Consider the following 15254-nt stretch of genomic DNA (forward strand, 5'->3'; position numbering starts at 1 on the left):
TCCAAACCCCCCCCCAAAAAAAAAAATCGGATCTGCACGAGCCGTGAAAAAGGCGCGACGTTTGCATCCCTGATTAAACTCATAGGTTAACCGACTTTAACCGGCTAATGAGGCTTGGTGGTCAGTCAAGATTTTTTTTAGTTTTCGCCATCCCTAAGCTCTACAAAGTATTGACTTTTTTTTTTTGGGGGGGGGGGGGGGGGTGTTAGAGTTAGTACAGCCTTTTGGACAGTACTGTAGGTCAGAGATTATCTTTTTGACTTAATAGAGCCTGGATACCTGCATTGCGTTTGCGTTATCCCCTAGACTTTTGTGCACGGCCCCCAGCAGGAGGTGCTTCAGTCCACAATACGACGAGCCGTCCATCTGCTTTAGAACTGAAGCATAAAGAAAATTAAATTCAGCGTGGCTCCATTTTGTAATTTGGTTCCAAATGACATGGACAGTACCAGAAATAAATGGCTTGTATGGGATTTTCCTTTTTTTTTTGTGAGGTGTGATTTAACCTTCAATCATGAGCTGCAGGTTGACACTGGAGCAGTTTGGAAGAGCTTTCCAAAGGTACAGAACCTCGATAGCAGCCATAGTACATCGCTCTTTTGAAGGCCGGGGCTTCCTTAAATCCTCAGCCTATTGCATACACGATTTACGGGTTAGCAGTTCATCTATTTTAAAGTATCAGAGAAATTCAGTTTGCCTTTAATAAATAATGCTGCACTGATGTGTTTGTGGACACTGATTGTTACCTTGCTCATGGAAAACTGCTCAATCTGATTGTGCTTCCTCTTGAAAAGCCGAGCAGCATCTTTCAGTACGCTACAAGCTCCGTCCAGATCACCTGCAGCTCCCTGACACACTGAAATACAAACATGTTCAGGAAACGCAAGTGATTTTCGGATGTTCAGCCATCAGCCTGATTATGTATTTTTAATTCAGAGACCCCTTACCTCCAGTGAGGTAGGAGTAGTAGCACTGGGACCAGCGTGACTCGGTCCTCAGACGCTCGAATGCTTTGTACGCTTCAGAGAAGCTCAGCTCGATCATACTGCACCAACCTGCAACACACGAGCCTTGTTTAACCCTCAGTGTGTGTAAGTGGCTCTTTCAGAGTGTAGAACGTTCCTTGAAATTTCTTTCAGTAAATCAGCAAATAACTGCACTTTTTAACCGGTTTAGAAAGTGTGTCTGTAATTCAGTCAGTCAGTGAATCAGCCAGTCATTCAGTCTTTAAGTCAGCGAGTTAGCCATTTAGTACTTGTACTTTTAAAGCAGTTTAAGTCAATCAGTCCTTAATTCAGTCAGTCTGTAGTGAGTCAGTGACTGAGGCAGAGAGTCAGGAGATACTGTATGTGTTTGCACTTTTAAAAGAGTTTTGAAAATAAGTCAGTAGGTCACTCAGTCAGTCCATCAGTCAACAGATCAATAAGTCAGTCAGTATGTCTGTCAGTCAGTAGATGGATAAGTCAGTTGGTCAGTACGTCAGTCAGTAGATCAGCAACTCAGTCAGTCAGTCCATCAGTCTGTAGACCAACAAGTCAGTCAGTAGATCAGTAAGTCAGTCAATGAGTCCTTCAGTCAGTATGTCAGTCCATCGGTCAGTAGATCAGCAACTCAGTCAGTTAGTCCATCAGTCTGTAGACCAACACGTCAGTCAATGAGTCCTTCAGTCAGTAGGTCAGTAAGTAGGTCAATAAATCAGTCCGTCAGTAGATCAATACGTCAGTACATTGGTCAGTAGATCAGCAAGTCAGTCCATCAGTCTGTAGACCAACAAGTCAATGAGTCCTTCAGTCAGCAGGTCAGTAAGTCACTCAGTCAGTTGGTCAATAAATCAGTCAGTCAGTCCATCCATCCATCAGTCAATAGATCGATAAGTCAGTCAGTAAGTCAGTACATCAGTCCATAGATCAGTAAGTCAGTCAGTCCATCAGTCTCTAGACCAATAAGTCAGTTAGGTCAGTCAGCAGGTAGATCAATAAATCAGTCAGCAGGTCAGTCAGTCCAGTAGTCAGCAGCTCAGTAAGTCAGTCAGAAGATCACCAAGTCAGTGAGTGAGTCCGTCAGTCTGTAGGTTAGTAAATCAGTCAGTAGGTCAATCAGCAGGTCAGTCGGCCAGTCAGTCCATCAGCCAATCCATCAGTCTGTAGACCAACAAGTCAGTCAGTCACTCGGTCAGTACGTCAGTTGGTCAGTACGTAGATCAATAAGTCAGTCAGTAGGTCAGTCCATATGTCAGTCAGTCTGTCTGTTAGTAGGTAAGTAAATCAGCAAGTCAGTCAATCAGTAGGCCAGTAAGTCAGTAAATCAGAGTCCGTCAGTCAGTTTATTTGATTTGTCGCACAGTTTTGTGACAGAGGAAGAATACAGGGCGAAGCCGCAACTGATTTTCAACCCCTTTGTAATTCAGCAAGTCAGTAGGTACTTTTAAAACAGCTTAGAAAGTCAGTCAGCATGTCAGTTCATCAGTAACTCTGTAAATCAGTCAGTCATTTAAACTGGAGGGGTGTAGGGACATGAAATAGGAACTGTGGAGCACTATCAGGCATACGAGCTGCAGTGGTACAGTGTGACTAACCAATCTCATACAGACAGATGTGCTGGATCTCCCTCTGCTCTGAAGCCAGCTCCAAGGCATTGTTAAAGCATGTTAAAGCCCTGCTGATCTCACACTGATGGCAACACACAGGAGAGAGGGTTACAACAAACTGATCAGGGAACAGAGGCTCAGCAATGTCCATGAAGTTAAATACAGCAGGATGCTTGAATAGACAGGAGTTTCTGAACATTGTCTCACCTCGAGGCGCAGCACTCGCCCCTTAAAGAAGATGAAGAGGGAGGAGTTTGGATATTCGGCTTCTTTCTTCTGAAGCAAGTCTTTCGCAGCTTGAAGTCCTGCCTCTGTTTCGGAGCCGTCCAGCGCAAAGAAGGGTTGTACGACTGTGTGGTACCACAGCAGGGCCAGTCTGAGACACACAGATCACAACCACTGTTGAAGCCAGGGAAGTTCGACAAAGCATGTTCTTAGAAAGCTAAAAACTTCACAGAAGCACCTTTTTAAATCAAGAAATACAAATTCTATGAATACACTAATTAAAATAGCTCCAAACCTACATGCCCATCCCCTTTCACTTGGTAAACTAATGCCACATTGGCATATTGAACATGATTGGTTCTTATATTTTGATGATGTAATAACCCTCACCTTAGATTTTATGATGCATGTGTGTATTGTCAAAATGCCGACTTGGCAAATTTCACCTAAATGTGAATGAAACATGGCTACTTAATTACTGACCATACAATTTTATTTCGCCACGCTGTTCCAGCATACTTCTTTACACCTACTCACGTAGAGAGAGGGGCCTTCATGTCCTTACTTTCGCTGGAGTACGTGAGGGCGCTGAGCCCCTCCTGCCGCGAGCCGGGGAATCCCAGCAGGTTAATGATTCTCAGCAGGTGAGGAGGCACCATAGAGATGCAGAGGTGGAACAGGCCGTAGCCGAAGCTGACTGAACCCTTGAGTCGACTCAGAGACTCTGCGGTCACGCTGTGATCGAGCCGCGGCTGAGATTTCAGCTTGTGTTTGGACCGACTGGAGGAAGCTTTGTGGCCGTTGTTAAGCTGACTGGGAGAATGTGACCCCTCTGAGACAGGAGCCAGCGAACAATCCTGCCTGGGTTCAGGTTGGCCGGAGCAGCCTGCTGTCGGATCAGGCACTGAGGCATTCGGACTACTATCAAAAGAAAGTGCCCCCTGTGGTGCTGAGCACCTCCTCTGGGACACTTCCTGTAACCGGGTGATCTCATTATAGCACTTATTATACATTTTCCAAGCCTTACGAAGAATCCAGCCAGCTTTTATATATCCTGTAGAAACAGACCAAAAAGTTCTTAAAGCGTCGTGCAAACAATGCGTGCCTTTTTAAAACTATTAAAACAAATGGTGTATTAAAAAAAGCACAAACCTGAGAGCTCCTGTCTGACAAAGGACAGCACGGCTAAATAAACCTGACAGTCAGCCACTATGATGAGCCTCTGCAGCCGATCGATCACGGTCACCTCTGACCTCTGACCTTCCGCCTGCTGGAAGGAATTCCACAATTGAGCAAAAAAACATAAGCCACTATTTTGACATGCAAGCAAAATCATGCAAGTTCCTGTCTAATTCATTTACACAGTTTTTTTTTTAAATTCAGTTATTATATTACTGAAATTTTATTCAATTTCTCCTTTTTACTGTCCCTCTGTTAGAGGTGGCTTTAAAAATCAAGAAAGATACTTATATATACACTTTATACACTGCTTGGACCCCCCCCAAAAAAAGTCACCATTTGGATTTAAATAAGCAAATACATAAGAGCCACTGACTGGCAGTGATTAATGTGTTTCAGCTGGCAACAATACTTTTAACCCGAACTGATGCAGTGAGTAGCTTCTCATTTCTTAAACAACCATGTTGGAAGACGTATCCCACGTGCTCATGGAAAAGATGTGACTGTGTTTCAGAAGAGTCAAATTATTGGCCTGTATCAAGCAACAGTTACAGGAAAAGTGTCGAGAACAACGGTCACCATTCTACGTTACTTTCATTGACCTCACCAAAGCCTTTGATTCTGTTCATCAGGCCACTCTGTGGCAAATTCTTTCAAAGTACGGATATCCAGAAAAGTCTGTGAAAATGATCTAACTCTTGCATGATGATATGACTGCTGCTGTCTTGTACAATGGTAAACCCAATAAGCCCTTCTCAGTTAACACTGGTGTCAAACAAGGTTGTGAGATCACGCCCATCCTCTTCTCATTGTTTATGGGGGCTGTTTTAGAACTAGCTGGACCTTCTCTTAATGATGGAGTTTGCATTCAGTATCGCTTTGATGGCAACTTCTTCAATCTCCGGAGACTCCAGGCTAAAACAAAAATATCCTTCACAACTATTGTAGAACTCCAATATGCAGATGACTCTGCTGTTTGCTCCTGTTCTGAAGATGGCATGCAAAGAACTGTTGATGCCTTTGCCATAGCATAATAGTAGATTGGGTCTTACCCTTAACATCAGCAAGACTGAGACTATGCTTCAGCATGAATCTGGATATCCATCACTTTCAGACCCTTTTCCATCAATCCAAATCGATGGCGAACAACTTAAGGTTATCAATAACTTTAAGTACCTGGGAAGTACTGTCTCAAGCAATGCCTCCCTGGATCTGGAAATTCAAAGCCGTATCAGTGCAGCTGCAACAGCCTACAACAAACTCGGTAAGAGGATGTTCTGTAATAAAAGACATCCAATCCAATGCAAAGATTATGGTTTACAAAGCCATCATCATACCCACTCTACTTTATGGTTGTGAGACATGGGCCACTTACCGGAAGCAGATGAGACAATTGGAAACGTATCATCAGCAATGTTTGAGGTGAATTCTGAATATCAAATGGCAAGACAGTAACAAACGCTGACATACTCGAGAGAGCATCCTCATCTAGACTGGAATCAATCATTCTGCTTCAACGGCTAAGGCAGGCTGGTCACCTCTGTAGAATGCCGGACTATCGTCTTCCTAAACAAGTCTACTTCTCGCAGCTGTCTCATGGTACCAGGCCAGTAGGCGCGCCAAAGAAAAGGCACAAGGACCTTCTAAAGTCCTCCCTGCTGAAATGTGGAATCAATCCTAACGAGTGGGATCAACTAGGAATGGATCGGCATGATTGGAAAACCATAACCCGTGATGGTGTTCTTTACTTTGAAAAAAAACAGGACTTATTGAAGAATCTGCGCGTCATAAGCATAGGAAGGCCACCGTCCAAGGGTGTCAAGATGATCAACAGATTGGTCATAGCTGAACCTCTGTTCCATTAATCCATTCAGCCGCCATACTTGTATACAAGTGGCAGCGATGATGATAAAGCAAAGAAAACAACTAAGGGGATTTGAGCCGAAATGACGAACTGGTTTAAGAACTATCCAACGCATTATGAAAACCTGGAAGGATCATGGAGAACCTTCAATTTGGCGTTAGAAATGTGGTCAGAAAATAATCTTGACTGACTATGATCAGAGATCACAGAGATCTTGTCTTGATGACAAAATAGTTGAACCACTCTAAAAAGTCTTCTCCAGCATCTCAAAAATTCTCAATGGGGTTAAGGTCGGGACTCTGTGTGAAGATGATTCCTCGTGCTTCCTGAACCAGTCTTTCACAATCGGAGCCATCAGGGAAGATCGAATCACAAAAACACGACAGTAGAACTCACGGCTGTGTTTAATAGTGAAATTAAGATCATTTCCACACTCACAATGTGACGAGAACTCACAGGATTGGGACTAAACAGCTGTGAGTCCAGAAGAAAACCACTTGTTAGTGAGACTAATCAGGAGAAAAGGCTTCAATTTGCGAGGGAGTATAAAGATCGCACTCTGGAGCAATGGGAAAAGGTGATGTGGTCTGATGAGTCCAGACTGACCCGATTCCTGAGTGATGTCATGTCAGGGTAAGAAGGGAAGCACATGAAGCGATGAACCCATCATGCATAGTGGTCACTGTACAAGCTTCTGGAGGCAGTGTTATGATCTGGGGTTGATTCAGTTGGTCAGGTTGAGACTCAACGTTATGGGGCAATAAAATAAAGTCAGCTGACGACCTGAATGACCAGGTTCTCATCACATCAATGGGTTTTTTTCTTCCCTGATGGCTCTGATTGTGAAAGACTGGTTCAGGAAGCACGAGGAATCATCTTCACACAGAGTCCCGACCTTAACCCCACTGAGAATCTTTGGGATGCTGGAGAAGACTTTTTAGAGTGGTTCAACTATCGCTACGTTCACACTGCAAGGCTTAATGCTCAATTCCGATTTTTTTGTGAAATCCGATTTTTTTGTGAGGTCGTTCACATTAACAAATATATGCGACTTGTATGTGATCCTCAGTATGAACGAAAAGCGACCTAAAAGTGTTCCGCATGCGCATTGCAGGATACGACGACGTCACACACAGTGAGCATGGCCAGTGTTTACGGAAGTAAAACCGCCCGGTTGCGGTATGACCCATCCAATCTAGCTTGAATAGCTGCATCCCCCCAAATGGAAATCAGCTCCCTAACCTCTGCGTCCTTCCATTGAGAAGATTCAGAACCTTCACAGCCCGAAGCGTCCCTCGCATTGATGTCATGCGCAGGGGCGTAGATACGTTTTTTGAACTGGGAGGGACAAAAAACTGGGAGGGACAAAGCTGCCAGCAAATCAACCCCAACCCCGATATGCCTGTCAAACTTGTTGTTAGTAACCATAGCAACCAAGCTCGAGCTTGCAACCTGTGCAGTCTGCGCAGCTCAACCAACCGAATATCAGTCTTTGTTTTGTTTTATGTGAGTCGTTGCAACTATGTATACACTGCTGTGCACCTCAATAAACCGAATGGTAATTAGTCTTTTGATTTTTCCGTGAGGTTTGCCTTATGCAAAGAAAGACAGCATAGACATTTTTTCCTCCCTATAAGTGGGGGGACCGAACGAGGTGAATTTAAATCTGGGTGGGACGAGTCCCACCCTCTATCTGCACCCGTGGTCATGCGCCATGTTGTTGTAACATTTTTTGAGAGACCCGCCGCCTACTTCAGCGCAGAATAGTGACGTTTGTGGCTTGTTGATGACGTGCAAGTCGGATGAATGCGACCTGGCGGTTCAGACTGAAGTCGCATATGAAAAGATCGGATAGGAATCGGAATTAGGACCACATATCCAAACGGCCTGGGTCGGATTTGAAAAAATCGGATCTGTGTCGTTCATATTGTCAATAAAAGATTGGATACAGGTCAGATATGGGCGAAAAGATCGGATTTGAGTCACTTCAGCCTGCAGTGTGAACGTAGCCTATCTTGTCATCAAGACAAGATCTCGGTGAAAAATTAATGCAACTCTGGATGGAAATAAATGATCTGGTGTTCTAGAAGGTTGTTGAAACAATGCCATGGCAAACGTGCGCTGTAATCAAAACTAAAGGTGGTCTGACTTTTTTGGCTAGGCAGGGTATTTATAAATCTGAAGAAGGTGGTGAAGAATGAAATATTTTCAATTATTCAGTTTTAGTCCATGAGTGTATCTTCTCTATTAGAACACTCCATGTCTGTTTAGGACTCAAGCTCTGCTGCAGAGAACATGATAGGATATTACAGAGCAGTGCTTTGTACAACTCCGATTCCAAAAAAGTTGGGACAAAGTACAAATTGTAAATAAAAACAGAATGCAATAATTTACAAATCTCAAAAACTGATATTGTATTCACAATAGAACATAGACAACATATCAAATGTCGAAAGTGAGACATTTTGAAATTTCATGCCAAATATTGGCTCATTTGAAATTTCATGACCGCAACACATCTCAAAAAAGTTGGGACAGGGGCAATAAGAGGCTGGAAAAGTTAAAGGTACAAAAAAGGAACAGCTGGAGGACCAAATTGCAACTCATTAGGTCAATTGGCAATAGGTCATTAACATGACTGGGTATAAAAAGAGCATCTTGGAGTGGCAGTGGCTCTCAGAAGTAAAGATGGGAAGAGGATCACCAATCCCCCTAATTCTGCGCCGACAAATAGTGGAGCAATATCAGAAAGGAGTTCGACAGTGTAAAATTGCAAAGAGTTTGAACATATCATCATCTACAGTGCATAATATCATCAAAAGATTCAGAGAATCTGGAAGAATCTCTGTGCGTAAGGGTCAAGGCCGGAAAACCATACTGGGTGCCCGTGATCTTCGGGCCCTTAGACGGCACTGCATCACATACAGGCATGCTTCTGTATTGGAAATCACAAAATGGGCTCAGGAATATTTCCAGAGAACATTATCTGTGAACACAATTCACCGTGCCATCCGCTGTTGCCAGCTAAAACTCTATAGTTCAAAGAAGAAGCCGTATCTAAACATGATCCAGAAGTGCAGACGGCTTCTCTGGGCCAAGGCTCATTTAAAATGGACTGTGGCAAAGTGGAAAACTGTTCTGTGGTCAGACGAATCAAAATTTGAAGTTCTTTATGGAAATCAGGGACGCCGTGTCATTCGGACTAAAGAGGAGAAGGACGACCCAAGTTGTTATCAGCGCTCAGTTCAGAAGCCTGCATCTCTGATGGTATGGGGTTGCATTAGTGCGTGTGGCATGGGCAGCTTACACATCTGGAAAGACACCATCAATGCTGAAAGGTATATCCAGGTTCTAGAGCAACATATGCTCCCATCCAGACGACGTCTCTTTCAGGGAAGACCTTGCATTTTCCAACATGACAATGCCAAACCACATACTGCATCAATTACAGCATCATGGCTGCGTAGAAGAAGGGTCCGGGTACTGAACTGGCCAGCCTGCAGTCCAGATCTTTCACCCATAGAAAACATTTGGTGCATCATAAAACGGAAGATACGACAAAAAAGACCTAAGACAGTTGAGCAACTAGAATCCTACATTAGACAAGAATGGGTTAACATTCCTATCCCTAAACTTGAGCAACTTGTCTCCTCAGTCCCCAGACGTTTACAGACTGTTGTAAAGAGAAAAGGGGATGTCTCACAGTGGTAAACATGGCCTTGTCCCAACTTTGAGATGTGTTGCTGTTATGAAATTTAAAAATCATCTAATTTTTCTTTTTAAATGATACATTTTCTCAGTTTAAACATTTGATATATCATCTATGTTCTATTTTGAATAAAATATGGGATTTTGAAACTTCCACATCATTGCATTCCGTTTTTATTTACAATTTGTACTTTGTCCCAACTTTTTTGGAATCGGGGTTATATCTAAAAAAAGCATTTCCGTCTCTTCCTGACCCGAGAGAACGTTCTGTTCTAAATGAGTGTCTCTTTGGGCTTTTGGTCTCTATCTTGAGCTTGAGGGAATGAGTGCGTCTCTCTCACAGGATACTTCTCTGTCTGGCTCAGAAAAGATGTGAAATTTACTGAAGAATCATCTGTTGAAAAACTAAGCAGTATAAAGAGGGACCTTCAGAGTCGTTCTTTGGAGCTGGCTGCATCAGTGGATGTCGGAGTTTTCTCTGAATAAGCTCAAATACAGGGAATATGAACTCCTAACTGAGCATTCTCTCTTCTCTAGAATGAACAAATGAACTAAACCTGGTTTATATGGAGTGATCTGAAAATTAATGACATGCTGAGGAACATTATATACAACGTGGTGGCTGTTCAAACTGTGCGGTTATGCAACGAACGATGTGTAATTACTTTTGGTTTCTGATCAGATGATGTGCTGTATTTACTGGGGGATGTTTACTGAGTGCTTTCAATTCAATTTAACAAAGAAAAAAAAAAAACATAAGCTGAGCTGAACAAAGCAACACTGGATAAAATGGTTTATATTAGCACACTCGTTCATGACCTGATTTTAAAGGGGAACTGAAGGCAAATTTTTTAATCACCAAAATTATATTTCTCTCATTTTATTAAATATAGGAATGCATTTGATAGCTATTTTGTCGCTGCTGTAGCAAGTTCTGAGTGTTTGAAATATGCTCTGTAATATATCAGTCCATATGTCAAAGCAACGGCCGTAAACGAGATTCGCTGAGACCTGTACGAGACATCGTAGGATGGAAGTAAAACGTACAGCAGAAATCAAAGTGACCAACATCAGCCAACGTTGTCAAAAGACGCGCGCGCCCTCTTTCGAATGCTGACGTAATCAAGCCGGAAGTTTTGTTTGTTTTGGTAGCAATCAGGAAAGTTTGAAAAAAGCAGGCAGGAATCGTCATTTAAACTCGTTTTTGTGCAATATTTCGTTTGGAAAACAGTTTTCAAAATGGCAGCACCGACACCTGGCTTACACTTCACGTTTCGAAGTCTTGCGAAGATCGCGTGGATAAGCGACGCCTGCCGTGGACCAAACGAACTAAATTCGACATGGATAAAAACCAAATAGGCTGATGAGTATAATATTTAATTGCAATTAGTTGCCAATACGAGTCACGATATAAAGGTTACTAAAACCGAAAAAGTAATTGAATAACACGTTAATTAAGAAATAAAGCGAGTTTAAAAATGACTTCAGTTCTCCTTTAAAAAAAAAAAAGTGCTGAAGGTGTTGATTATGGTGAACCTTTCTGTAGAGAGAAGTTTAATATTTTTGGGAAGGAGTCTCCAGTATCCAGAGTTTTCCAACACAGGAAAGTGGTCAGGTTAGAGGAGTTTCGAGCTGCTATAACATAAATGACATTAAACGTAACTCTAAACAGATATAAAAAAGTACGGCCTGTCTTCTTGTACTATTCAATAAATAAAAAACAAACAAACAAACAAACAAAAAAAACGCACAGCTGGCAGATTTCTGTCACATTAAACACTTCAGGATGTGCCGTTACAGGAAAATAATCAACCTCACAGTTCAACATCATCATACCGTACTGTCTTTTAGTCCTAGGTTTCTATTGTTAAGTACTTTCTTTGACTGGATAAGAGCAATCGTGCGCTCTGATTGGCTACTCTACTACTAGGATATCAGCTTATATACCGTGAGTAGAGAAAAACAAAATGGCGGCGTGTGTTGCTGAACCAACCAAGGATGAAATAAAAACTAGTCGAAAACAAAATCCCAAAAAATACAAAAGCAACAAAATATGGAATTAAACTATGATGGTAAGCATGTATCTTTTTTAATTTTTCAAGAATTATTATTAGCTTCGCATTTTTCACAAATTGCTCCTGTTATTTCGCCGGTTTGTTTACATTCATCATCTTTAAGCATTGAAATTTGTTGAATTTTTTTTAGACTGGCTCAAAAGCTCAAAGAAGCTTGAAAAATTACCTTACTGAAACGTCCAAGGAAGAATTAACGTGAGTGCCTTATTGTAATGCTTTAAAATGAAATATACAGTGGGGCAAAAAAGTATTTAGTCAGCCACCGATTGTGCAAGTTCTCCCACTTAAAAAGATGAGAGAGGCCTGTAATTTTCATCATAGGTACACTTCAACTATGAGAGACAGAATGGGGGGAAAGAATCCAGGAAATCACATTGTAGGATTTTTAATGAATTAATTGGTAAATTCCTCGGTAAAATAAGTATGTGGTCACCTACAAACAAGCAAGATTTCTGGCTCTCACAGACCTGTAACTTCTTTTTTAAGAGGCTCCTCTGTCCTCCACTCGTTACCTGTATTAATGGCACCTGTTTGAACTCGTTATCAGTATAAAAGACACCTGTCCACAACCTCAAACAGTCACACTCCAAACTCCACTATGGCCAAGACCAAAGAGCTGTCAAAGGACACCAGAAACAAAATTGTAGACCTGCACCAGGCTGGGAAGACTGAATCTGCAATAGGTAAGCAGCTTGGTGTGAAGAAATCAACTGTGGGAGCAATTATTAGAAAATGGAAGACATACAAGACCACTGATAATCTCCCTTGATCTGGGGCTCCATGCAAGATCTCACCCCGTGGGGTCAAAATGATCACAAGAACGGTGAGCAAAAATCCCAGAACCACACGGGGGGACCTAGTGAACGACCTGCAGAGAGCTGGGACCAAAGTAACAAAGGCTACCATCAGTAACACACTACGCTGCCAGGGACTCAAATCCTGCAGTGCCAGACGTGTCCCCCTGCTTAAGCCAGTACATGTCCAGGCCCGTCTGAAGTTTGCTAGAGAGCATTTGGATGATCCAGAAGAGGATTGGGAGAATGTCATATGGTCAGATGAAACCAAGATAGAACTTTTTGGTAAAAACTCAACTTGTTGTGTTTGGAGGAGAAAGAATGCTGAGTTGCATCCAAAGAACACCATACCTACTGTGAAGCATGGGGGTGGAAACATCATGCTTTGGGGCTGTTTTTCTGCAAAGGGACCAGGACGACTGATCCGTGTAAAGGAAAGAATGAATGGGGCCATGTATCGTGAGATTTTGAGTGAAAACCTCCTTCCATCAGCAAGGGCATTGAAGATGAAACGTGGCTGGGTCTTTCAGCATGACAATGATCCCAAACACACCGCACGGGCAACGAAGGAGTGGCTTCGTAAGAAGCATTTCAAGGTCCTGGAGTGGCCTAGCCAGTCTCCAGATCTCAACCCCATAGAAAATCTTTGGAGGGAGTTGAAAGTCCGTGTTGCCCAGCGACAGCCCCAAAACATCACTGCTCTAGAGGAGATCTGCATGGAGGAATGGGCCAAAATACCAGCAACAGTGTGTGAAAACCTTGTGAAGACTTACAGAAAACGTTTGACCTCTGTCATTGCCAACAAAGGGCATATAACAAAGTATTGAGATGAACTTTTGTTATTGACCAAATACTTATTTTCCACCATAATTTGCAGATAAATTCTTCAAAAATCAGACAATGTGATTTTCTGGATTTTTTTTTTCTCATTCTGTCTCTCATAGTTGAAGTGTACCTATGATGAAAATTACAGGCCTCTCTCATCTTTTTAAGTGGGAGAACTTGCACAATTGGTGACTGACTAAATACTTTTTTGCCCCACTGTATATATCATTAGTAATCACCAAAATGAATTAATAAAGCAGGGGGAAAAATAGTTATTATCAAGCACAAAACTATGGATAAATCATGGCGTCCAGATCCTGGAAAAAGGCAGCTTTGCCTCAGGGCTAATCTCGCATGACATCACGTGTGGAACCCCGATCTGGTTATCTGGGTCATTTCCGTTCATCTGACTCCATGCTTGTTTACTCACTGAAATTGGATATTGTTGTTGGAATCTTACAAAAAAATAACGACGTGAAAGCGCCGAGTTGTGTTTGGATGTTCAAATCCACATACAGCAGGACATTCGGTTCACGAATTTCTGAGAAATGATACCAAATCTAAAACGACAGTGGGTGAAGTTTGTGCAAACGAAGCAGGCAGATTTCGTGTTGCCTACTAATAATAAATCTGATTCATCAAGTGTTCATCACCACCAGAACAACCATTACTGGAGCAAGAAGAAACCCATTTATTTAATAAATGACATTTGATCTGACATTTGATCCCCTATTATCACACATACAGTGCACCAGATGCAGGATGATGAGCAATGTTTACACGCTTGCGACATCCGATCTCATCACATCTGACGCACTTTAACAGGAAAAAAAAATGCACACGCACGCAACCGTTAATTATTAACTGAAACATGTTAAATGCTCTCAGATTTCAATATTGTAAGACTCGATTTATTTTTAGTTTTGTTCAAGAAAACATGATGAAAGGTAACCACCGCGTTCTGCACATCTCTCTCTCTATCTCACAGGCACTGCAGAGGAAGACTGTCGTGAACTGGCATCTGTTTCTCGTCTTGGGGGCTCAGAGATAACCATTTACTCCGGAATATCCTTGATAATCATCTGCCCCTTCATCCGACATATACGAATCCCAATCGCTATCAGAATTCTCTCCAGAACCCGATTCCGTATCGAGACTGGTCTAACCACTGCTGCGCACATGAACGAAATTAACACCTGGATTGTTACACATGTGACGTCATGCACCCCTTCGGGATCTTCCGGACGAGTCTCGGCAGATTCCGTGAAAATCGGCTGATCTTATTGATTTTCCATCAATTAGAGATGAAAGTGGAGCAAAGGAAAAAAAAAAAAAACTGAAATGGGGGGGCGGGGCAACGTCCCCGAAAATATTTTAATAACATAACACGCAAAACCCTGCATTCTAGTACTTATTTTCACTAAAACAAGTTATAACTTTTAAGCCTTTTTCTTTCATGTACATTAATGATTAACATGTCAAAAAGATCAAATTTAATTCCCCTAGTTAATAAGTAATTTTCAGGAGTGCATTTAGAAGACGCGGTGATTTTCCTGCTACACAGTTCATTACTCTGAAAAAAAAAAAAAAAAAAAATCAGACAGCTGAAGGTAAACTCAGCAAAATCCCAAACCAGTCCTGTTAAAAAGTAAAGGCCTGTTAGAGTTTCTAAAGCTTTCAGGTTTCAATGTTGGGGACATTGAGCCTCGTTTATCAAATCTTTTAGTCGAGTTGTGCGTTTGCAGAAGCTAAAAATTCCCAATTCATATTTATGCGAGTTGAAGCCAATTGTTTACATTAGTTCGTATTGTCTGTAAATTTAAACACGCCAATGAATACCACATTTCTCATGTAAATCAGGGGCGTAGCTAGGATTTTTCAAGGTGGGGTCACACACTGACTGGCAGCCTGAGTGCATTATGTAACAAAAAATAATTCCCATTGCTAGTTTTAGGCAGCTTAGAAACCGGCTCTTCCATTATTGCTGTTTCTTCCAC

The 15254-nt window shown here is 42.0% G+C and overlaps 1 protein-coding gene across 3 annotated transcripts in view; it reads right to left on the bottom strand.

The window, feature by feature from the left end:
- Window positions 1-15254, bottom strand: part of LOC132877292 (tetratricopeptide repeat protein 39C-like) — a 41354-nt gene that overhangs the window by 9831 nt on the left and 16269 nt on the right. For 2 of the 3 annotated variants that reach the window (XM_060913590.1, XM_060913581.1), the window contains 8 exons: window positions 3965-4082; window positions 3350-3866; window positions 2795-2963; window positions 2576-2669; window positions 948-1055; window positions 747-856; window positions 507-630; window positions 280-377 (listed from right to left, as the gene is read on the bottom strand). In XM_060913590.1, coding sequence (XP_060769573.1) covers window positions 280-377; window positions 507-630; window positions 747-856; window positions 948-1055; window positions 2576-2669; window positions 2795-2963; window positions 3350-3866; window positions 3965-4082 — 1338 coding nt within the window. The remainder of the gene's footprint in view (window positions 1-279; window positions 378-506; window positions 631-746; window positions 857-947; window positions 1056-2575; window positions 2670-2794; window positions 2964-3349; window positions 3867-3964; window positions 4083-15254) is intronic. The other variant, XM_060913596.1, reaches the window with a different exon arrangement.

This window comes from Neoarius graeffei, chromosome 1, assembly GCF_027579695.1.
Source record: "Neoarius graeffei isolate fNeoGra1 chromosome 1, fNeoGra1.pri, whole genome shotgun sequence".
NCBI lineage: Eukaryota > Metazoa > Chordata > Actinopteri > Siluriformes > Ariidae > Neoarius > Neoarius graeffei.